Source organism: Cervus canadensis, chromosome 19 (genome assembly GCF_019320065.1).
Source record: "Cervus canadensis isolate Bull #8, Minnesota chromosome 19, ASM1932006v1, whole genome shotgun sequence".
NCBI lineage: Eukaryota > Metazoa > Chordata > Mammalia > Artiodactyla > Cervidae > Cervus > Cervus canadensis.
The window spans coordinates 46,140,600-46,164,384 of record NC_057404.1 but is presented as its reverse complement, the minus strand read 5'-3'; the positions used below and the strand labels follow the sequence as shown (position 1 = coordinate 46,164,384).

At 45.4% G+C, this 23,785-nt stretch overlaps 1 protein-coding gene across 1 annotated transcript in view; it reads right to left on the bottom strand.

Moving 5' to 3' along the window:
• HADH (hydroxyacyl-CoA dehydrogenase) overlaps positions 1-23,785 on the bottom strand; it is a 41,287-nt gene that overhangs the window by 9,185 nt on the left and 8,317 nt on the right. The window contains exons 2-5 of the mRNA XM_043438454.1: positions 12,522-12,650; positions 10,169-10,326; positions 5,443-5,569; positions 2,258-2,347 (exon numbers count right to left, since the gene is read on the bottom strand). Coding sequence (XP_043294389.1) covers positions 2,258-2,347; positions 5,443-5,569; positions 10,169-10,326; positions 12,522-12,650 — 504 coding nt within the window. The remainder of the gene's footprint in view (positions 1-2,257; positions 2,348-5,442; positions 5,570-10,168; positions 10,327-12,521; positions 12,651-23,785) is intronic.

Sequence of the window (23,785 nt, the reverse complement as noted above, 5' to 3'; positions counted from 1 at the left end):
TGTGAGATGACTCCTATTGTCGCCTCTGTGCGAGGGAGAGGATACCGAGGCACAGGGAGGCTGCGAGACAGGCCTCAGGTTACACATCCAGTTAGTGCTAAAGCCAGGATGTGGGCCCAGGCAGGCTGGCCCGAGGCCATGGCCTTCACCTTTTCACAGCACACTTTGCCTGTGAAGTCTTCCTATGAAGAAAGATCCATTTTAGGCACATTGATGTCATTCTTCTGTGCTGGGTGTTCCTAAGCTATCATCCTGGAGGCCAAATCCACATCTATTGTGTAAATCAAGTTTTAGCGGAGCACACGCACGTTACTCCTTGCAGGTATGGCCCACGCTGCTTTCCTGTTGCAGCAGCAGCATCCAGTAGTTGCAGCAGAGACTCTACACCTAGAATACTACCATCTGGCCCTTGACAGGAAAGTCTGCTGACCTTTCTTCTATGTGATTTCCTCTGCTCTCTGGATGCCTCACTAAGGGCCTGAATAACTGACCCTGAGAGTTAATCAGGGTCTAAAAGACTCTCTGAATGCCTAAGGTAGCACCTAAAAAGAGAGTTCTGTGATGATGTAACAAGTGCAGTTTCATGAGACCACAGTTCCCAGGCCTGCAGCTGCCATGGCTATCCTGATGGAAAAATGGTTCATCGCACTCCATGAATTAATGACCTTGCTGCTGAAGACCACCGCTGGCTTGTTCCTGCACTCACTTCACACCTAGCGTTTCATTTGTCGCACACTAATGTCTTTTCTAACACAATGGCTACTTCTTGCCATGAACAAAGCAAAAACTGGTAGCAAAGTAAAACCATACCCTCTGGTTACTAATGTGATATATATATTTTTTAATCCAGAAGATTTAAAACCATAAAACTACACCAACAAAAAATGAGTGTTAAAAAATGACATTCCCTAATATAACACTACAGTCCTGGAATGCAGGGGTCTGGCAGGCTTAAGTCTGCTCTCTTTGGCTGTTGGGGTCCACGCTGACAGATGACTTATTCAGATGATTCATAAACAACTGGAGCTTTCATAACACAATACTGTGAGTTCACGCTTGAGACTATTTTGGAAAGTAAAAGTATGCTATGAGAAGAACCACAATGATATTGAAAAGATTACAGTCAACTAGCTATTCCACACCTGGGTATATATCTGAAAAAAACAAAAACACTAATTCAAAAAGCTACGTGCGCCCCAGTGTTCACAGCCAAGACATGCAAACAACCCAAGTGCCCATCCGCAGACACTGGCGTGAGCAGACAAGGTGTCTATACGACGGGACACTGCTCAGCCACATAAGGAAGAGTGAAAGTGTGCCCTGTGCAGCAACGTGGATGGACTTGGAGAGTACTATGCTAAGTGGAATAAGTCAGACAGAGAAAGACAAATACTGTACATCACTTACATGTGGAATCTAAAAAATACAACAAACGAACGAACAGAACAAAAGAGCAGACTCACAGACATAGAGACCAAATTAGTGGTTACCATGGGGTGGGGGTGGGGTACGGACCCCCATATAGGGGTGAGAGTGGGAGAAACAAACTAATGGATACAAGACAGGTCAAGGATGTATTATTATTGTACAACACGGGGAATAGAGCCAATATTTTGTAATAACTGTAAATGCAAAGTAACCTTTAAAAATTACATTAAAAAATAAAAACTTTAAAAAATGTAAAAAAATTAAATTATGGTCAAAAAGATAAATGACATATTTACAAATAATTGGGCTTCCCTGGTGGCTCAGTCAGTAAAGAATCTGCCTACAATACAGGACACCACCTGAAACGTAGGAGACACAACCCACTCCAGTATTCTTGCCTGGGAAACCCCATGGACAGAGGAGCCTGGCAGACTACAGTTCATGGAATCACAAGGGTTGGACACGACTTAGTGACTAAACCACCAACCATCATAAAAATTTGTAATGGCATCTTGTGACACAATTGGCCTTACAGAAAAACTACCTGGGTCATGCAGAAGTGCCGTTCCTAAATTTGGGGAAAACTAAACAGGAACTACAGCAAATGCAGAGACTGAAGGTAATCAGAGCAAAGTAGGTGAGAGCACCAGGAATGATTTTACACATAATCACCAGGATTCCTTGCTAGATGCAGCTTGCCCTTCACAGCCTGTGGACAGACCTGCAGTAAGAGCGCCCCTCTCCCACATCAGCCTACAGCCGAAGAGTCCCTCCTGGAATAAGTCCGGGTCCCGGAAAAATCACCCTTCCCCCGCTACCCATACACCACCTTGCAGGCAACAGGATGCTTTCCCAGGGCTCTGCTGAAGTCTAGCAGAGATTCAAATGTCTTCTGGCTGGTCATTGGTGTTTTAATGACCTGGAAATGCAAAGCAGAGAAAAATTATAACCCTAAAATCAGCAAACAATTTCAATAGAACAGTTCAAGGAAACATTGAGAAAAATCAGCCACACGGGTGGCAAAAATAATTTTTAGTTTCAGAAAAGAAGGATCTCAAGCCAGAAACAAAATGTCCACTTCAAGACACTGGATTATCACAGAACACACAAAATCAAGGCTAAAAAAACTGATATAAAATGTGTGTGTATGTGTGTAGGAGAGTTTTACAGACTTTGTCACTGAGACTTGGGTTCAAACCCCAATCACACCTCTTACTGGCTCTGTGACCCTGGGAATGTTTCTAGAAATTGTAATAACATTGAAATCACTCTACCTACCCTCAAGGAGCTGAGATGAGAATGGAATTAGATTAGGAAGTAAAGCATTAAGGGCAGCTCCAAGGAAATGCTCAGTAAATGCTGGATCTTATTAGGGTTTTACTTGAGGCTGTTCATGAGTTCAGGGAAGCAACTGGAAGTCTTACTAGAGTACAAGGCTTGCCTTTAACACTCTGCATGAAAACGCACCTTCTCTTAGTACAAAGATGAAGTGAAGGAGCCCCCGGAAAACTGAGTGATGCGCCCAGGCCACCAAGGTCCTGTGGACTCTGAGATGAGTAACCCGCTATTACTCCACCCGCTCCCACACAGATGCCCCAAAGGCCAGCAGCTCGCTCTGCCTCAGAACAGGCTCATCCCATGTGGCTGGGGCACGCCACCGCGGGAAGGCCCAGGCCGCCCCCGACCCTCTGTGGGGGGCACAGCAGTCACGGCGGCTGCGGGGCTCAGCGGGGGCCCGCACCCAGCACCACGCCCGGCAGTCAGCTGGCAGGAAAGAACTCGCTTGTCAGGAGTTAGATTTCAGCCGATGAAGAGAGACCCAGAATTTATATAAACTAAATATGTAATTTAAACGCCAGTTAAGGGACTTCAATGAGAGTCAAGGCCGAACAGGCTTGGCCTCTACAGCAGACCCTTTATATAAGCTCAGATGAGTCAAAGCAACCCCTGGTGCCTCACCTTTCGCATATGAAACAGGGATGATGATATCTGACACATCTTCCCTCTTTAAGAGGACTGTATGCTGTAATGAGCTAGTGTCTGTGCAGGAAGGAAAGCGCTATATAAATGAAGAGGACCATTATCATCCACCTTTTAATGTGATCACAGCTTGGGAAGTGCTGATATGCTATGGCAAGAAGGGAAGCTAACGAGTGAAAACAGAAAAAAGGCGCCACTAAGATGGGGTTGAGGAATGGGAATGATACTGCTCTGCAGTATCACAAATCAAACAGCAACCTGAGGATTATTCAAGAAGACGTGGAAACGTCACCTCCATCAGGACCAAACAGACTGGGCTGTGACAAGCGCTGCGAGTCAGGGAGTTTTAACAATAATTTGGTGACTTAAAGGAGTCAACAGGAAGGAGTTTTGTTTTGTTTCTAACAGGACGAATGCATATTTATTCACTCATCCAACAATGTGCTGCAGATATTCTGTTCCAAAGCAGGGTCTGAAAAATTACACACATACACATATAAATGTGCCCAGTCCCAAGTAAAGAAGAAGAGCCGCTCAGCCTACCATTCATTTTGGTGTTTACCACCAAGGACATACTCTCAAATGCTCAAGTTTAAGAATAAAAGTTGCATAAAGAAGAGGGCTTTTAGAAAACATTTTCTAGAAAATGTTAACATTTGTCAAACATTAACTGTTAATAATCAACGTACCATATTTCCAAAGACACAAATGGACATTATCAGGTAAATGCAGTTGAAAACAGTATTAGAGTTGGAATATGTCTTTATCTTCAAAAGACGTATGGTACATGATATAGTAACCGAAAACATGGAAAATTTCATTTCACTTCCATGCTCTTTCCTGCATAAGGAAAAATGCTTTCTATTCCCTGTGCCCCTTTCATTCCTCAATTTCTTCAAAAACAGCCTTAGAGGTTGGCAGTAAATTGGAAGAAGCCAAGAAGCAATGAGAGTGGAAGAGAGAATTCCTATCACAGGATGGTTCAGAGTAGTTCCTGAAAGAAAACTGTAAGGAAATTCAGTCATGCTTAAACTAGATGCTAATGCTTACAGAGCGGAGAGGCTGAGCATCAGGAGGTGGCAGACACAAGGGGACACCGGAGGGAAGGGGGCCTGGAGGAGAAGGCAGCAGTGGAAGACCACATCTCCACTCTCTCCCAGGGAGCCCCAGCTAGTCTCTGGAGGGCTGCCTGGATCCACAGCCCCCACACTTCGCACGGCAATAACTCTTCAACCTCAGAACAAATGCTGTTTTAATAGAAGCTGCTCCTCAGACCCTGTAATTAGCCCCCCTATAAAAGGCAAGTTGCCGCATTTCAGTGCAAATTATCCACCATGACTCCACCTCCCTTGTACCTGAGTCTCAAGCAAGCCAGCGGCAGCAGCCCAGCAACCCTCCCTGGCCACTTCCCTCCCCCACCGGGGCTGAGGTCAGGAGGTTCGAGGCTATGAGGAGCTGCTTTCATAGCTCTGGTCACAACACAGAGGGGCTGTGCCTCCTGTGGGGACAGTACAAAGGCCCGTCACCTGGAGCTGACACCACTGTGACCCACCAGCAGTGGACAGTGAAATACAGCGGCCCCTGCAGGAAACCAGGCTTCTAATAAAATTTCTCATCCAGCCTGGACAAGACAACACGCACACGTGTGGTTCTCCCCTCCGTGGTCTCATCAGGCCAGTGGTCTTCAGTACTACCTTCCCAATCTGATGCTTCTCTCTGCACTGCTCACCAGCTACGGCACAAACAGTAAGTGATAATCCACACAGTTGACAGCCCTCCTGGACACCACTGGTCAAAAGAGAGGTCTGCAGAGAAATAAAGCCCAGGCGCCTTCCTAGAAATTAGATGCTGTTTCTTCCTTTGGCTCTGAAAGGAGACTCTGGCTAGAGAAACCCAAGCACAAGCACAACCAGCCTGCCAACCTCCCCCTAAAATCCGTGCAGTGCAATCCCCGGCGGCAGGGCAGGTGCCACTCAGAAGCAGGGCTGAGAGCGGGCAGAGCAAGCAGGCATGCACAAGCAGACCCCCACTGACCTCCACAAGCTTCATCAAAGGCACTGGGTTGAAGAAATGGAGCCCAGCAAATCGGTCCTGTCTGGTGGTGGAATTGGCTAGGCTTGTGATCTGCAAAGAGGAAGTGTTGCTGGCAAAGATTGTGTGTCTGTGGAGAGAAAGACATTGGAGTGTTGGAATGAGTCCCATCTTTGGAAACAGTCAAGGAAAAGACACAACTTCACTAACATTAGGCTGAAATCAAGTGATGTGCTTCATTTAAATTCTGAAATTTTTAATTTAAAAGTTACTTGCTCCAAAAGTCTGCTTAGTCTTTGCTAATCCTTCCTTAATTTTAGGGAACAAAATTTCTCCTGGTTACTTGCATTATTTAGTTTATATGGTACGTGAAGAACACAAGGAGGCAATAACGTCCGTCACAAGATGAAACTGCAAGTGAACAAAGACTGAGGAAAGACAGGATGCATCACAGACTCTCAAAATAAACAAAAAACTGTGAAGACACCTGAATCCTCCATGAGAAACATCTGACATGAACTAAAATCATCTCCCCTCAAATGAAAAGCTTTACTTTCCCACTGATTGGGAATTAAAATGAAAACAGAAGAAAACCAACATGGTCCAAAAGAAGTTTTAAGGTTACACTGGTAGATTTGGGGAAGGAAGGATACCTGTATATGCATGATAAACACGGTTCAACATATTCTTATTGTAGTGAAAGTGTTAGTCGCTCAGTCGTGTCCAACTCTTTGTAACCCCATAGAATGCAGCCCACCAAGCTCATCTGTCCATGGAATTCTCCAGGCAAGAATACTGGAGTGGGTTTCTACTCCAACCATTTCCTTCTCCAGGGGATCTTCCCGACCCAGGGATCAAACTCAGGTCTCCTGCATTACCGGAAGAATTTTTACCGTCTGAGCCACCAGCAAAGCCCTATTCTTATTATAAAATCTCCTTAAAAAGCAGTACCATCTTCTTTTGTGTATATAAAATATTAAATTATTAATTTTAAAAACTCCATGCTGATTTCAAGCAAAGTTAATTTTTAACGACCTCAGTAGAGTGGGGTGCCAAAGGCATGACAGGCAAATCTTCAGAGATGGGCAAGACTTGTCAGCTTTCCTAGAGCACCACCTTGTGGATAAATTTACACAAAACAGCCTAACTCTTCTAACCACCACGAGGGCTTGTCCACACACAGCACAGGAAGGGCAGTGGTTCCTCACGGCCACATTAGGGTGCTCCTGCTTGCCCAGAGGGCAGTACTCCAGTCCTCCTGAAATCAGGAGCGAGTGGGAGGAGAGAAAAAGGGAAGGGGGAAGAAACCAGCAATCTGGGAAGAGCTGAGAAGAGTGAGGTGAAAGCAGCTAGTGTGCTGGCGGTGTGCACCGGTACAGCCATGCGATGGAATACAGTCAGCCACGAAAAAAGGAGAAAATCACGCCATCTGCAGCAACATGGACGGACCTAGAGATTATCATACTGAGTGAAGTCAGTCAGAGAGACAGATATCACATGATATCATTTACAGGTGGAATCTAAACTGTGGCATAAATGAACCTATCTATGAAACAAACAGAATCATGGACATAGCAGATTAGTGGTTGTCAAGGGGCAGGGGTTTGGGAGAGGGACAGAGTGGGAGGCTGGGGTTACAGATGTGAGGTTTTATACAGAGGATGGATAAACAGCAAGGTGCTACTGTACAACAGAGAGAACTACATTCATATCCTACGATAAACCATAATGGAAGAGAATATAAAAAGAGAATGTATGTATCGCTGAATCACTTAGCCGTACAGCGGAAATCACACACTGTAAATTCACTATGCTGCTGCTTCTTAGCTGCTTCAGTCATATCCAACCATGCGACCCTATGGACTGCAGCCTGCCAGGCTCCTGTGTCCATGGGGATTCTCCTGACAAGAATACTAGAGTGTGTTGCCATGCCCTCTTCCAGGGGATCTTCCCAACCCAGGGATCAGACCCGGGTCTTCTGCAATGCAGGCAAATTCTTTACCACTGAGCTGGTATACTTCAATTTAAAAATGCTGATAGAAAAAAACTGACCAATTTCATGAGTAGTATTCCACTGTATATATGTACCACATCTTCCTTATGCTTTCCTCTGTCAATGGATATTTAGGTTGCTTCCATGTCTTGGCTATTGTAAATAGTGCTACAATAAACATTGAGGTGCATGTATCTTTTGAATTATGGTTTTCTCCGGATATATGCCCAGGAGTGGAATTGCTGGATCATATGATAGCTCTATTTTTGGTTATTTAAGGAACCTCCAAACTGTTCTAGAATCCTCCTGCCAATGCAGGAGAAACAGGAGATGGGGGTTCAATTCCTGGGTTGGGATGAACCCCTGGAGGAGGAAATGGCAACACACTCCAGCATGCTTGCTGGGATAATCCCATGGACAGAGGAGCCTGGTGGGCTACAGTCCATGGGGTTGCAAAGAGTCAGACATAACTGAAGGGACTGAGCATGCGTACTGTTCTCCATAGTGGCTGCACCTGTTTACATTCCGAGGAACAGTGCGAGAGGGTTCCCTTTTCTCCACATTCTCTCCAGCACTGACTGTGCAGATTTTTTGACGGCCATTCTGACTGGTGATACCTCTCTGTAGTTTTAATTTGCATTTCTCTAATAATTAGTGATGCTGAGCAGCTTTTCATGTGCCTTTTGGCCATCTGTATCTTTTTCTGAGAAACATCTACTTAGATCTTTTGTCCATTTTCTCATTGGGTTGAATGGTTTTTTGATATTGGGCTTCTGAGTTGTCTGTATACTTTGGATGGCCGACATTTCATAGGGCTTCCCTGACAGCTCAGACACTAAAGAATCTGCCTGCAATGCAGGAGATCTGGGTTTGATCCCTGGATCGGGAAAATCCCCTGGAGAAGGAAATGGCAACCCACTCCAGTATTCTTCCCTGGAAAATCCCATGGACAGAGGAGCCTGGCAGGCTACAGTCCATGGGGTTGCAAAGGGTCGGACATGATAACATCTGATGGAGGTACTTTTTCCTCATTCTGAGGGTTGTCTTTCATTTTGTTTATGCTTTCCTTTGCAATGCAAAACATTTCACATTTAATTAGGTCCCATTTGTTTATTTTTATTTTTGTTTTCATTACTCTAGGAGGTGGATTGAAAAAGATCTTGCTGTGATTTATAGATCAACAGAACAGGACAGAAAGCCCAGAGATAAACCTACGCACCGACGGTCACTCTATCTATGACAAGAGGAGGCAAAAATATACAGTGGAGAAAAGACAGTCTCTTCAATAAGTGGTGCTGGGAAAACTGGATAGCTACATGTAAAAGAATAAAATTAGAACACTATATGCAAAAATAAACTAAAAATGGATTCAAGACCTAAATGTAAGGCCAGATACAATAAAACTCTTGGAGGAAAACAGGGGCATAACACTCTCCTACATAAACAGCACTTCACCTTTAAGGCACGAGAACAGTGACCTTTCTCAAACAAGCGCCAAGTTGGCCGATTTAAAGGCCAGGCAACGGGGCTTCTCCTTAAAAAACAAAACAAAAAAAACCTTTTTAGCCAACACCCCTAACCAAGACAGTCTGGTTTCTGTCACATGGCGCTACAGCCCCTAAGAGAAGTGAAGTTGCTCAGGCGTGCATGACTCTTTGCGATCCCATGGACTGTAGTCCTATCAGGCTCCTCCGTCCATGGAATTTTCCAGGCAAGGGTACTGGAGTGGGTTGCCATCTCCTTCTCCAGGGGATCTTCCCAACCCAGGGATCAAACCTGGGTCTCCTGCATTGCAGGCAGATGCTTTACCCCTAAGGTACGCAAGCATGCTAATCAGCTGAGTGACACCCAGGGGACACAAAGACAGCCCTCTTCTCTTTGTCAGGGTCCCCAGACCACACCACCAAGGGCCGTCAGTTCAGCAGGCCAGTCTGCAAGTGTCTCTCTTTAGCCACTGCTCACTGGTGGCTGCCTAAGAATTACGGTTGTTGTATAATCTTAATCTGACTTTGAGTCCCAATCAAGATGGGTGACACATGGCCAAGCAAACCACAAGATGAGCATGAATGAATATGTCAGGGGTCAACATCACCAGGAGCCACAGGCAGAACTAGAGCTGCACATGTGCACGGCTCGCTGATGCCACAGACAGTCCTGAGCCAGGGGCCCTGTGTCTGACCTGCACGAGGCTAGCTCTCCTCGCCCACCCTTTGCCAGGAAGCTGGGTAACAACTCTGTGCTCCTTAAAGGATCCCAACAGTTTTGACTTAACCCACAGAAGGCTCAAAGCAAGAGGATCCTGGAAAACCATGGAAACAGAAGGTATTTCCTTGAATTACATTGTTCTGTTGGTTTCATCCAAAAGAGGGGACACACCAAATTGCTCTGATGTTGCTCACAGACGTTTAAGGACATGACCGAGCGCCTCCATCCTCTGGCCTGGGAGGGGCCATGACACAGACGCTGCAAGAGACCAAGACCTGTCCCTGGATGGACCCTCCAATTCACGTGGGAAAAACTCTACCCTCCTTTGGGGACAAGGATCAGATTCAGGGCAGCCCACACCTCAGGAAGCAAACTGGGGGTGGAGGATGGAGAACAATGGAAACAGTGTTGGAAACAGCTGTAGAGTAATAAAAAGAAGTCTTAGTGTCAGGAGACTCCTTCCCAGGAGGAAAGCCCAAGCACCAGGAAGGGAGCCCCCAGGACCAACGAGGTCTCCCAGAGATCACGTACTCGGCGGCAAACTTGTCCAGCCTCTTGAACAGCTCGTTCTTCACCTGCAGATTCTCTACAATGGCCTCCACCACCAAGTCTGTGCTGTGGACCACGGACGCTGCATCCGTGCTGGTCGATATGCTGCTCAGGGTCTTCGCCACAAACTCGTCAGCACCCTAGTGCCGTGGAGGAAGGAGAAGAGAACAGTCACTGGGCTCAATGGAAAATGGTTGATGCGCTGCAAAGGAGGGAGGAAGCAGGAGGGCGAGGATAGGCCAGAATACCCCAGACAACCTGAACATGCTCTGAAATTCCGAGAAATAAAACTGTCTACGTATCTTCTTAGAGTAGATGGCATCTCAATGTACTTCTGGACCCTAGGGCAAGAACCAGTCTGTGAACGACCTCAAGTGCTGGTCAGCACACTGCCGTGTGTCAGTCATAACCTTTTAGGCTCTTAGCCGGCTCTGCTCAGGTCACTGAGCTGTTTGTTCACAGCATTGGTGCTGGCCTGTCCTATCTGCTCTGTGTAGACAGCCATGTACTGTTCCATGACGGGCTTCTTGGAAGCCTGTGATCTGTCTTCCAGAAAAGGGTAAAAGTGGATCTCAGCCCCATCCACAAGTCTGAGAGGTGGTGCTGACTATTCCCCTCTAGTAGGAGGCAGGGAAGAGCTGCCTGACTCAGCAGTTGTTTATCAACTAATAATCACCCATCATGTGCCAGCAACTGGTGGTTCAAGAGCACACACCAGACATAGCCTCTGCCCTAGAAGAGCGTGCAGTCCTGTCTTTTCCTCATTTGTACCTCCAGGTTTCCACAAACAGATCTCAATCAGGGCAGAAACAGGTGGTCCCCTTATTAGCTGCCATTTTACTTCAAGATATAATTTGCCCATGAGGATTCAAAACGGTCCAGCAAAGGCATCCAAAATTATCAAGGAATAAACAATTCTCAGAGCTGTTCCAATGTTATGTGGCAGCCTGGGTAGGAGAGGAGTTTAGGGGAAAGTAGATACATGTATATGTGTGGCTGAGGCCCTTTGATGGCCACCACAAACTATCACAACATTGTTAATCGGCCATATTCCAGTATAAGATAAAAAGTTAAAAAAAAAAAACTATCAGAGCTGATCAACAGAAATGTAATACAAGATGATCGCTGATTTTAAATTTCTATCAGTTGCATTTTAACATGTGAAAACAGGTCAAATTAATTTTATTTAACCCTAAGATATCTAAGCTACTATCATTTCAACATGTAATCAGTATAGAGATGTCTTGTGTTCTTTTTCTACTCAGTCTTTGAAATCTGATGTCTACCTCGGTTTGGACTAGCCGCAGGTAAAGTGCTCGACAGCCACTTGTAGTCAGTGGCAACTGTCCTTGTCAGTGGAGAGCTGGATGAATACAGTTTATGTCAACTCAGCAAGCGGAAGCTGACCCTTCAGGCACGTCCCTGGCAGAGGTGGGAAACACCAGGAGACCAGACTCCTGAGGAGTGACCAGTCAGGAGCAAATCATGTTGAGAACAGATGCCACCTTTTTACCCTCAGGGTGGGGCCCAGAGCCTCGGCCCAAAGAGGGACAACTGGCAGAGGTGTGCGGAGTGAACAAGTGAGAGCGCGGGTCATCTGGATCCCACTCACTCTGTCCTTGCTTCCCTCAGCCCTCTTCAAATCCCACCCGACCAGACCCTGTCACAGCAAGCTCCTCTCTATCACAATCACTAAGGACAGTGAGGACATGTGAAGGAGATCTTAATCTGCTGTGATACATTCTGCTCAGACTTCTTTAGGGAGAAAATAAAATGGTCTCCTCCCCTGCTCCTCTGATTTTAAAATATGACTAGATTTTAAGAAGATGCAAACCCAAATCACAATGAGATACCACTTCACACCTCCCATGATTTACAAAAATAACAATAATAATTGTAGGTCAGGATGTGGAGAAATTGGAACCTCTGTACATTACTTGTAGGAATGTAAGATGGTCCAGCCATTGAGGAAGACAGTACGGTGGTTCCCCAAAAAGCTAAGCCTAGGACTGCTGTATGACCCAGTGATCACACTGCTAGGTAGATACCTGAAAGAACTGAAAAGAGGGACTTGAGCAGACAGTACACTCGTGTTCACTACGGCACTATTCACAATAGCCACAAGGTGAAAAGAACCAACAACGTGGCTATTTATTTCTCCTGTTCTGTTATCCTATTTAGTGATTATGCTATTATACTGGCCTAAAGTCAGGCCTGTTTTATTGGCCTCAAGTTTCAATTCAAACATTTAAAAAGCAAGCAAAGGCCAGAACCCCTTCACAAATGTGAAGTGGTCAGAGAACTGGTATTGAAGATACTGATGACAAAAAATCACCTTGGGGTTTTCTGCAAACTTCTTCTTGGCCACTTTCCGAAGACTTTCCTCAATTCCCTTTCTAGATTTTGCCAGGATGTCCTCTGTTTGGTCCACCAACACTACTGTGTGGCCAGTTGCTGCAGCAACCTAGAACAAGAAAAAAAAAAAAGCAAGAAAACACAAAATTTAAAAAAAAAAAAATTAGTAGATAGGAATTCTCTGCAGGCCAGTGGTCAGACTTGGCACTCTCACTGCCGGGGCCTGGGTTCAGTTCTTAGTTGGGTAACTAAGATCCTGCAAGCTGCGCAGTGCAGCCAAAACAAACAAACAAAACCTGGTAGAGTTTCATACTCTACATGAACTCTAGCACTATTCGACTGAAAATACCACATAAACACAATAATAAGCCAACAGTAATTAAACACACACTTCTTCTCAGGCACTGCTTTCAATCCTTAACATGGGTGACAACAACTCTCAAAACAACCTTACAAGAAGATTAAGAGATGGGCCCACAGTCACACACTGGTGTCTGGAGACGGACATTTGGAGAGGGTCCACGCTCGACGTACCTAAATTGTTTGCACAATGTGGCTTACACTCACATCTGCTTTCCTTCTGAGAGTCTGAAATTTTGGCACTGGCCAGGCAGAGGGGGCCTGTGTGACCGGCCCCAATAAAAACTCTTGGCTCTGGATCTCTGATGAGCACCCCGGCAGACATTCACAGGACCCATCATAACTGGCTGCTGGAGGAATGAAGTGTGTCCTGTGTGGGCATCAGCAGGAGAGGACTCAAGAAGCTGGTCCCTGCTTTCCTCCAGACCTTGGCCCGTGTGACTCTCCCCTCTGCTGATTCTGCTCTGTGTCCTTCTGCTATAATAAATTATAGCCATGACGATGACTATATGCCAGTGCTGGGCTTCCCAGGTGGCTCAGATGTTAAGGAATCCGCCTGCAATGTGGGAGACCCCGTGTTAGGAAGACCCCCTGGAGAAGGGAATGGTAGCCCTCTCAGGTGTTCTTGTATGGAGAATTCCATGGACAGAGGAGCCTGGCGGGCTACAGCCCATGGGGTCGCAAACAGTCAGACAGGACTGAGCACCTAACACTGAGAGAGGTGAGAAGGTCACCAAAGCTGGAGAAGAGGGGTGAATTTGGTGGGGAACCCTGACATAGAAACTAAGAAAACAAATCTCAGATTTCAGATGCATCTAATGGTGAAACTGAACTGCTCCGAGACAGGCACCCCTGAGGCGCAACAGCTGAAAGGAGGAGTGATGACCACCAGTGGAGTACTTTCCCCCACAAGGGGGCAAGCAGAGGTGCTGGCTTGGGGACCTTCTATTCTTGTCTCAGATCCTCTGTGCGACAGTCCCTCTGGAATAACACAGGTGATTTTCACCTTGTTCCTCTTAACCTCTGCCCTAGCTCATGCTTTGAATAAGCCAGACAGGATTCCTCAGATTCCCCCCTGCCCAGTCCCAGTACGCTTTCCCTCATGTCCACTTCCAGCATCACTCAGCCTTTTTTGCCCTCAGGGGATTGGGGAGGAAAATTCAAGCACATTTGGAACAAGAGAAAAAGCTGAAGGCAACAGAGGCAAAGAAAGACAGCAGAGGGATTCGCTGGTGGTTCAGTGGCTAGGACTCTGTGCTTCCACTGCAGAAGGCACATGTTCGATCCCAGGTTCAAGAGCTAAGATCTCAGAAGCTACAGAGAGTGGCCAAAGAAATAAAAAGAGAAAGTTAAAGCAGTGTCCTTTTGTTTTGAAACTTTAAAATCCCATTGAGAAAACACAGGGTGGGGGCGGGGGGTGGGGAACACCCAAGAATACAAAGCTCCGTATGTTGGAAGTCAAAGAAAATAAAAGCCACATGGTGAAGAACTCTGTCAGGAATCAGATCTCAGAAGGCTGGGTACACCTTCTGTACCCAGAAGGAGGGGTACACCTGGAAGACGCCATTTTCCCAAGGAATAAGGTATTAAGCTTAAAGAGGTGGAGCGGAGTCAGTGAGGGAGGTGGGATCACGCCATCTCCCTAGAAAGCCACTTGCAGAGTTAGTATCATGTTTGACTGTGACAGTCACAGGGCATCTTTGGTTATGTTGCAGATAAGCTATAACGCTATCCGCTTAAGATTGCTTTTTTTAAAAACTGCAAACAGAACCAAACCAAGAGATGAAGCAACCCTCAAAAATTCAAGTGAACCAAGACAGACTTACAAGAACACTAAAATTCAACTGGGAAAATCCGTGGCCAAGAGTATTTTCAGCCTAAATGAGGACTTATCCGAAGTCCTCTGATAAACACCCCTGGCTCCCCCACCCCCACTTCGACCCATAACAAGACACTGGGCAATTCAGTCATTGCTTTTCTTCATCCCGCGTCTGCATAAGCACACTGGAGGTGATACAGTATGCAGACACCAGCAAAAATAGCTATTAAATCAAAGCCTTCTAGGCAATGTTCTAGAAGAACAAAGTGCACATGTCAAATGATCCATGTCAAAGTTACTGTGTGCGTAAAATGTCTGTTTACTTTCCCATATCAACCAGAATATACAGGAGGTGCAAGGAGGGGCCAAGTCTCAGAAAGGTAGCAGACAGACCTTCCCAGCGTGTCACTGATCACAGCCTCACTCTGCAAAACGTCCCTCAGCCCCACAGCGCCTCAATGGTCTTTACAGAGGCTGCTCTTGTAGGAACTTAGTTTAACTGTTTTTCCTAAATTTCCCTCTGTTGCCTTGAACATTTTCTACAATTTTGGGATCTTCAAAATGCCTAGACTACTGAGAAAGCAATAACTGCATGCTCTAAATGGTTATCCCTCTGAACACTTTCTACTTTAGCTTTCCTTATCTTGATTTACTCATAAGGCTTCAATAAAATACGAAGAAAATCTTATAGTATTGCTATTCCACAGGCAGAAAAAGATACTCTAGCTTAAACCCAAAGTAGAGATGGCTGGTGAGGAATTTCCTGGCAGTCCAGCGGTTAGGACTCCAGGTAGATTTCACTGCCATGGCCTTTGTTCAAACCCTGGTCAGGGAACTAAGATCTCACAAGCTGCATGGCGTGGCCAAAAAAACTACAACAACAACAAAACCTCACCCAAAGGGGATACAATTAAGACTGAATGGAGGAAATACAGATGAAGAAGATAAATTTAAATTCTTGAAATATTATCCATTTTAGGATGAAGTTCTTGGCTGCATAGCAATAAACTACCATTTTAGCACTTCAAGTAATTTCAATGAAAGCAGTATTTTCATTCTACCCATCTGCAGACAGCAACCCCATCCAACCTAAAGAACTTCCCTTACAATCATTTGTTTGCAGACATACCCAGGAGACACAAGGTTGGCAACATCTTGAGGGTAACTTCCTGTCCTATTCATCTTCACAAACCCAGTGCCTGGTGCATGGTGGTGAGAGGGTAATAGGCAGGAAGACCAGGGGTCTCCAAACAGAGGAAATAGGCTGCAAGTGTCAGACAATTTTTTCCCTCTCTCTTAAGCAGTAGGAAGAAACAAACAAGTGTTAGATTTTTTCCCCCTCTCTACACAAATTTAAAAACAGGTTTCTTCTGTGTTGCCATGACAACATGTGGTTCCACCTGCCCTTAACTTTTCTCAAACCTTGAGCTAACCAATGCATTTTTCCTATGGAAATATGTCTTAAGCTATGTTAATGAACTATGTGTTTACCGTTGCCTAATGGCCCCGGACAACTCGCCCGGTGCCAGTGTTATGCCAAAAGGCGTGCTGCGGGTGAGGGCTGGTGCCAGTCTCTGAGTTCTGAGACGCTTCCTTTCTCCAACTAGCAGCCTGCTAGTAGCTGTATAAAGTCCGGCTCAAGACTAGCAGCAGGGCACTCTCTCTGCCCCCTTCTGATGTCTATGTCAGAAGCTTTCTCTATCTCTTTTATACTTTAATAAACCTTTATTACACAAAAGCTCTGAGCGATCAAGCCTTGTCACTGGCCCCGGAGAGAATTCTTCTCCTCCAGAGGCCAAGAATCCCAGCGTCTTTCATGGCGCAACAACAACCTTTCGGCAGGCACTCAATGTATATCTGCTGAATAAGTAAATGAACAAACAAACCACAGGGAGCCCACTGCCTGGTATGTGGCAGATACCTGACATTTCCATGGCATGAGTCCAGTGTTCTGATTTTATTCATCTACTCCAAGTGGGGTTGGTATTCCTCCCTACTGCTGTTTCTAATGGGCTATCATCAAGATAGAGTGAGCATGCAGGCAGCCTGTCCCTCGGCCCCATGCAATCCATGTCAGACCTGAAAGCTGCATGACTACATCCCAGACTGGCGCAATAAGCAGATGCAACCTTAAGCATGGCCAGTAGTTAGATCTTCACTCATAGCTTCAGCCACATGCTGGTTTGAAGGCTAAAGCCAGAAAAAACATAACAAGAAGTGCTGTGTTTTTCTTGGAAGCCAAGTAATTGTACTGGGATATACAAACAATCTGGACAGTGGGGGAAGCCTTCAAATAGTTTGGGTGAAAATGCAGATTATTAGAAAATGATTTATACCAAATGACCAAGGGCCACACAAAAACTTTGGCTTCTCTGAGGTGAGCACTCTTGCCCCACCACCCCAACACCTGAGCTCCCCTGGGGTAGAGAGGAACCCCCTTATGGCAGCACGCAGGGCACAGCTCTGCATTCATTCCCTTCACTACTGCCGCCTCCTCTCGACTCAAAACCACGCGGTGCCTGTTTCAGGTCCCGGGATAAAGTGATGAACAAAACAAATCCCCTGCTCTCAGCAGCTTTCACTCCTCACAAATTATCCTGTCCGGTCTTCATAATAGCCTTCGGAGGAGGCCCTGTAACAGTAAGCGAACAAAGTCTGGATGTGAGGGGCTTTGAAGCTAGGCCTGCCTGTATCCCGAGCTCACATGCTGCCTCCAAGGGGAGCCAAGGCATGGCTGGGTCCGAGGGGAACGGTCTGAAACAGCTCTGAACTGGGCTAGAGCCAGACTCTGGAGCCTGTCTACCAACTGTGAGACAGAAAAATTCCTTAACTCTCATAGGCTGTCTCCTCATCTAAAATTGGAGCAGAAGAGTTGCTGAGAGGATCAAAAGAGTTAATACTTGTTGAGAGGATTAAGAGAGTTAACACAGTTGAATTGCTGAGAGCATTAAGAGTTAAAGAACATGTGATATGCTAGGCACCCAGAACAGTGCCCAGGATATCACAACAGCTTAATGATTTTATTCTAGGCAGGCCCCTTCTTCCTTCTGTAAGAGTCCAAGGCCTAATAATAGATCCAGGTACTGCCTCTAAAGGAAACGATTTTACTTCGTCTTTAAAATTACATCTTTGGATCTCACGACTTGCCCCCTTTCTAGTTTTCATTTCCAGGTTTTCTTTTCTGTGTCCCTGTCCCTACATTTTTACAAACAGGTTAGGATCCCTCTTCATTTAAAAAGAAGGTTTAAAAAGCAGGGGGAACACCCACAAACTTCGTCAGCCACCTGAAGCTGAACTTTGCTTCACTACAGAAGTCCTGTAATTACCGGGGGACCCAGCTGTATGTGGAGCTCCAGCACTACGGGATGCAAGAACGCATCAATGGTCCTCTAAGTGTTAAAGTCAATGCCTGTTCTTCGGCCTCATCTTCTACTTTCCCACAGCACTACACACTGCCAACTAAGCCCCCCTGTTTTAAATTCTCCAATTTCTTATCTCTATCTGTTCCTTTTAGCCATATTAATTCTCTCAATCTTCTCAAAGGAATCTCTCAAGGTTCTGCCTTCAGTATTCTCCTCTGGCTTTACACCTTTTCTTTCTGGAACCTTACTCATTCTCATGATTCCAGCTAGCTGTGAAAGCAGCACATTCTGTCCTAAGCTACAGTCCGTACCACGTGCGGGCGTGCTAGGTTGCTTCAGGCGTGTCCGCTCTGTGACCCCATGGACTGTAGCCCGCCAGGCTCAACTGTCCATGGGATTCTCCAGGCAAGAATACTGAAGTGGGTTACCAGGCCCTCCTCCAGGGGATCTTCCCGACCCAGGGATCGAACCTGTGTCTCTTACGTCTCCTACATTGGCAGGCGGGTTCGGTACCACTGAGCCACCTGGGAAGCCTGCAGTCAATACCTCGTGACCCTAAAGCCAGTTCTCTTGACTCCATTAATGTTACCACTATCCTGAGGGTCACAAGCGTTGCTGGACAACACTTTTTTTTCTTAACTTCCGCCCTAATTACATCCAAAGAAGTTCTATTCATCATTTAAGGCCCATTTCAAAAGCTACCCTCTCCACACGCATGTCCTTTTTCTTGTTTTAAACCTTAGAGCTAGGTTTTTACTGCTGTCACCAGGCTGCCTGACGCCAAAGTCCACGGTGCCATGTGGCCTCTGTTCTTAGATCTGACTCTCTTAGTGGCAGGCACTGATCTGGTCCTTGCGGCCCCTGCCACTCATCACCTGCACACGGTGCTTGTCCGGTAACTAACTGCTCAATACCAGGTGCGGAGAGCAGAGTGACCCAAGCCTGTGCCCTCCCCCAGCCCCGTCACACTGCTCCGTGGGCTGCTTCCCGGCTCCACCACCCTGCCCCGAGGTTCCCTCCACCAGGAAGCGCCTCCGCCTCACGGATGCCAACCCATAATCGGACAAAGAGGCCCTCTCTCCCTCGGTGAAAGCTCTGTCAACCTCGAGCACAGGCAGTCACTCCTTTGTGCCTCTACTGATTTACAGATACAGCAGGTCCTTCCTGCAGGACCCTAAATATAGAAAGAAAAAAAAAAAACAAAACAGTGTGGAGCTGGTGAGAGTCACAGCTACCAATGATCACTTAGTGATGTTAACAGCAGTCCAAACCCCAGGACATGAATATAAGAGAGAAATAAGAAACAAATGGTTGTAAGCAATTTCAAGTTGCAAAAATCTCACAAATTTTAGAATAAAGGTCATAAACCAATGAGGATGTAAGAGAAATTCCAGCTGTGAAAGATAAATTAGATATGGAAAAGTTAACTACCATCAGGTTTTGATGATGAACTCAAAATACTGAATAATAGCTAGAAACCTTTTCAAAAGACCTGCCACATCGTCCACTTCTTCAGAATCCAAAGTAGCTGTTACCACAAAGCCCAACATAGGGCAGTTCTGTCATACGCTGAACTTCAGTCCAACCAAAATTTCCAGTAATGCAAATTTCATATACATATATGTGCAGTTACATGCATATGCCTTTCTTTAAACATATACTTTTTAATGTCCCTTTTTCCTTACCTAAGAAGATATATCCTATGTATCTATAACATCATATTTTCAGTGTCTAAAGACTGTATCTTAAGGTAAGGTATTTAACCCACTGAAACTTTCATCTGTATCAGGTGACACCCCAGATACGATAAGCAGGTCATCTGTGCCTTCATGACAGTTAGCTGTTCATACCTGTACCTCCTCTGGATGGTGAGCAACTCGAGCAGCAACCACACATTACCTCTCACCCGCTTCAATGCCTAGCACAAAGGTACACTTAATCTTCGTGAAAAGAATGCATGAATAACAGATCTAGTTTTTAAAATCTTCAATTTGTGAATTATCTCAGGAATAAGTTCTCAAGAAATCATGACTGGTTTTGCTACTAGAAACCCTTTATAACAAATTTTACACAATCAAGTTATTAACATAATTATGAAAAATCACACACAAAAAAGAATAGAAAAAAAAATAACAACTGGATTCTTTAGTCAATTACCACATTAAAAAAAAAAAACACAAAAAATCTCTATTATTTTGGTGGGCAGACCAACCATTTTCTGGCACTGGTGGTGGAGATGCCAGGCCAAAGGGGAACTAGAGGGCAACTGCCGTGTAACATGACCACCTCTGTACTTTCAAAACTGGATTTATGCTTAATTTCCTCCAGCATGTCAATGTGTCCTATACCATTTATCCAAGGGGCTGTGGGCAAAGAGACCTGCAGACCCTGTGTGTGTCCGTCATCTGTGAGGGACACGTGTGAGCCAGGTCAGGGATGGCCGCAGACACACAACACAGCTTTCCCTCCAATGCCGCTTTCTTCTCTATCACAGTGGGGAGAGAGTGAGAGGCACCTTAGTGTCTCAACTACTGCAAGATCGGAGAGGGAAAGCATTTACTGTTCAGCTTTAGTAGCTACAGATAACAGAGATCATCAACCACCAGAGCAGGAAACCAGTGCAACAGTTCTCAGGCTTTTTAGCCATGAAATTATTCCTCCTAAGAAGGTATGCAGAAGAGCAATACATAAAGCATAGGTCAGGGGAGAGGGGTTTGGGAACCACCCAGGAACTGCACTGAACTCCTAACCCTAAAGTCCATCAGAGTATAGTGTTAAAAACCTCTGCTCTGTAAAGTAATTAGCCTCCAATTAAAATTTTTTTTAAAAAATTAAAATTAAAAAAAAAACAAACCTCTGATCTATTTGGACCTACTATGATGGCTATTATTTAAAAAAAAAAAAAAAGGAACAAAAACAAAAAACATAAAATAAGTGTTAGCAAACATATGGAGAAACTGGAACTCCTGCACACTGCTGATGCAGCCCCTGTGGACTGTGCTATAAGAGTTCCTCAAAATACTAAAAATAATTACCATATTATCCAGGAATTCCACTTCTGGATATATATCCAAAAGAACTCTAACACAGACTTCGAAGCAAGACTCTAACATAGCTGCAGACCAGCAAGACTCTAACATGGTTGCAGACCATGTTCACGGCAGCATCCCCAAAAACCAAAAGGTGGGAGCAGCCCAAGTGTCCACTGATGGATGAACGGGCAAATAAAATGTGCTACAGACATGCAATGGAATATGACTCCAGTAAAAGTATCCCGCTGTAATATTATTCCTCAAAAAGGAAAGAAATTCTGGCACATGCTACAACACAGATGAAACTTTAAGATTTTCAGATGAAACAAAGCAGTCACAAAAGGACAAATACTGAGTGATTTCTCTCATACGAAAAATCCAGAACAAATTCATTGAGACTGAAAGTAGAAAGATGGCTGCCAAGAGCTGGGGGAGGGAGAGATGGGAAATTATTATTTAACAGGCATGTACTTAAATGTCACTGAACTGTACAATTTTAAAGTAAGTTTTCCTGTATGTTGTTGTTGTTGTTCTCACTGTTGCCAGAGACCACCGCAAGGCGTGTAGGTGCCTACATCTGCTATCACCTCTCACCTCCAGGCCTCTGTACTGTCCATTCCTTCTCCCCAACTTCCCCTCATTAACTAAACATTGCCACCCCCAAGACCCTCTGAGTCCCAAACAAGGAGTCCTCCGTGTTCCAGCAACAGCCCACACACCCTCACCGCTGCACCACCACGCTGGGTTACGACCACCCGTTCCAGGGCCACCTCCCCCACTCCTGTGCCTAGCGCCCAGTCCCTCGGTCGTGTCCGACCTCTGCAACCCTATGGACTGTAGCCCACCAGGCACCTCTGTCCATGAGGATTCTCTAGGCAGGAATACTGGAGTGGGTTGCCATTTCCTTCTCCAGGGGATCTTCCCAACCCAGGAATCGAACCAAGGTCTCCCACATTGAGGGCAGATTCTTCACTGTCTGAGCCACCAGGGAAGCCCAAGAATCCTGGAGTGGGTAGCCTATCCCTTCTCCAGGGGAACTTCCCGACACAGGAATCGAACCAAGGTCTCCTGCATTGCAGGCGGATTCCTTTCCAGCTGAGCTACCAGGGAAGCCCCTCCTCCTGGATTCTGACTAAATGAGACCCACACCAAGACACACTGTAATTAAAATGTCAAAAGTCAAAGACAAAGATTAATATTGTAAAATATTAAAAGCATCAGGAGAAAACCAACTTGCTACACACAAGGGAATTCCCAATAAGACCAACAGCAGAAACACTGTATTCAAAGTACTGAAAACAAAAGCAAAAACTTACAACCAAGAACATCCTCCTGGCAAAGCTCAGAGTGAAGGACTTCCTCACTACTAAATCTGTATTACAAGAAATGTTAGTGGGACTTTAAGCTGAAAAGAAAGGGCACCAATTAGTAACAAGAACACATATGAAAGAATAAATCTCACTAGGAAGGTAAACATATATAACAAAGGTAGTAGATTAATCATTTACAAAGCTAGTATGAATGTTAAAAGACAAAAAAGCAGTTAAAAAGAAAAGCTATGATTACTGTAATTAGTTCAGGGGTTATTGTTGTTGTTCAGTCACCCAATCGTATCCAACTCTGTGCGACCCCATGGACTGCAGCACGCCAGGCCTCCCTGTCCCTCACCATGTCCCAGAGTTTGCCCAAGTTATGTCCACTGCATCAGTGATGCCATCCAGTCATCTCATCCTCTGACGCCCTCTTCTCCTTCTCCCCTCAATTTTTCCCAGCATCAGGGACTTTTCCAATGAGTCACCTGTTCACATCAGGTGACCAAGACACTGGAGCTTTAGCTTCAGCATCAGTCCTTCCAACGAGTATTCAGGGTTGATTTCCCTTAAGGCTGACTGGTTTGATCTCCTTGTTGTCCAAGGGGCTCTTAGGAGTCTTCTCCAGCACCCCAGTTCGAAGGCATCAATTCTTTGGTAATCTGCCTTCTTTACAGTCCAGTTCTCACAACCCTACGTGACCACTGGGAAGACTATAGCCTTGACTATATGGACCTCTGTCAGCAGAGTAATGTGTCTGCTTTTCAACACACTGTCTAGGTTTGTCATCACTTTCCCGCCAAGAAGCAGTTGTTTTCTGATTTCATGGCTGCAGTCACCATCTGCAGTGATTTTAGAGCACAAGAAGAGGAAATTTGTCACTACCTCCACCTTTTCCCCTTCTATTTGCCATGAAGCAATGAGGCGGGATGCCACGATCTTAGCTTTTTTAATATTTAGTTTTAAGCTGGCTCTTTCACTCTCCTCCTTCACCCTCATCAAGAGGCTCTTGAGTTCCTCTTCACTTTCAGCCAGAGTGGTATCAGCCGCATATCTGAGGTTGTTGATATTTCTCTGCCTATCTTGATTCCAGCTTGTAACTCATTCCGTTCAGCATTTCTCATGATGTGCTCAGCATATAGGTTAAACAAAACAGGTTGACAGCAGACAGCCCTGTCGTACTCCTTTTTCAATCTTGAACCAATCAGCTGTTCCATACAGCGTTCTAACTGTTGCTTCTTGACAGTACAGATTTCTCAGGAGACAGATAAGATGCGCTGGTATTCCCATCTCTTTAAGAGCGTTCCACAGTTTTTTATGATCCACACAAAGGCTTTAGCACAGTCAATGAAACAGAGGTA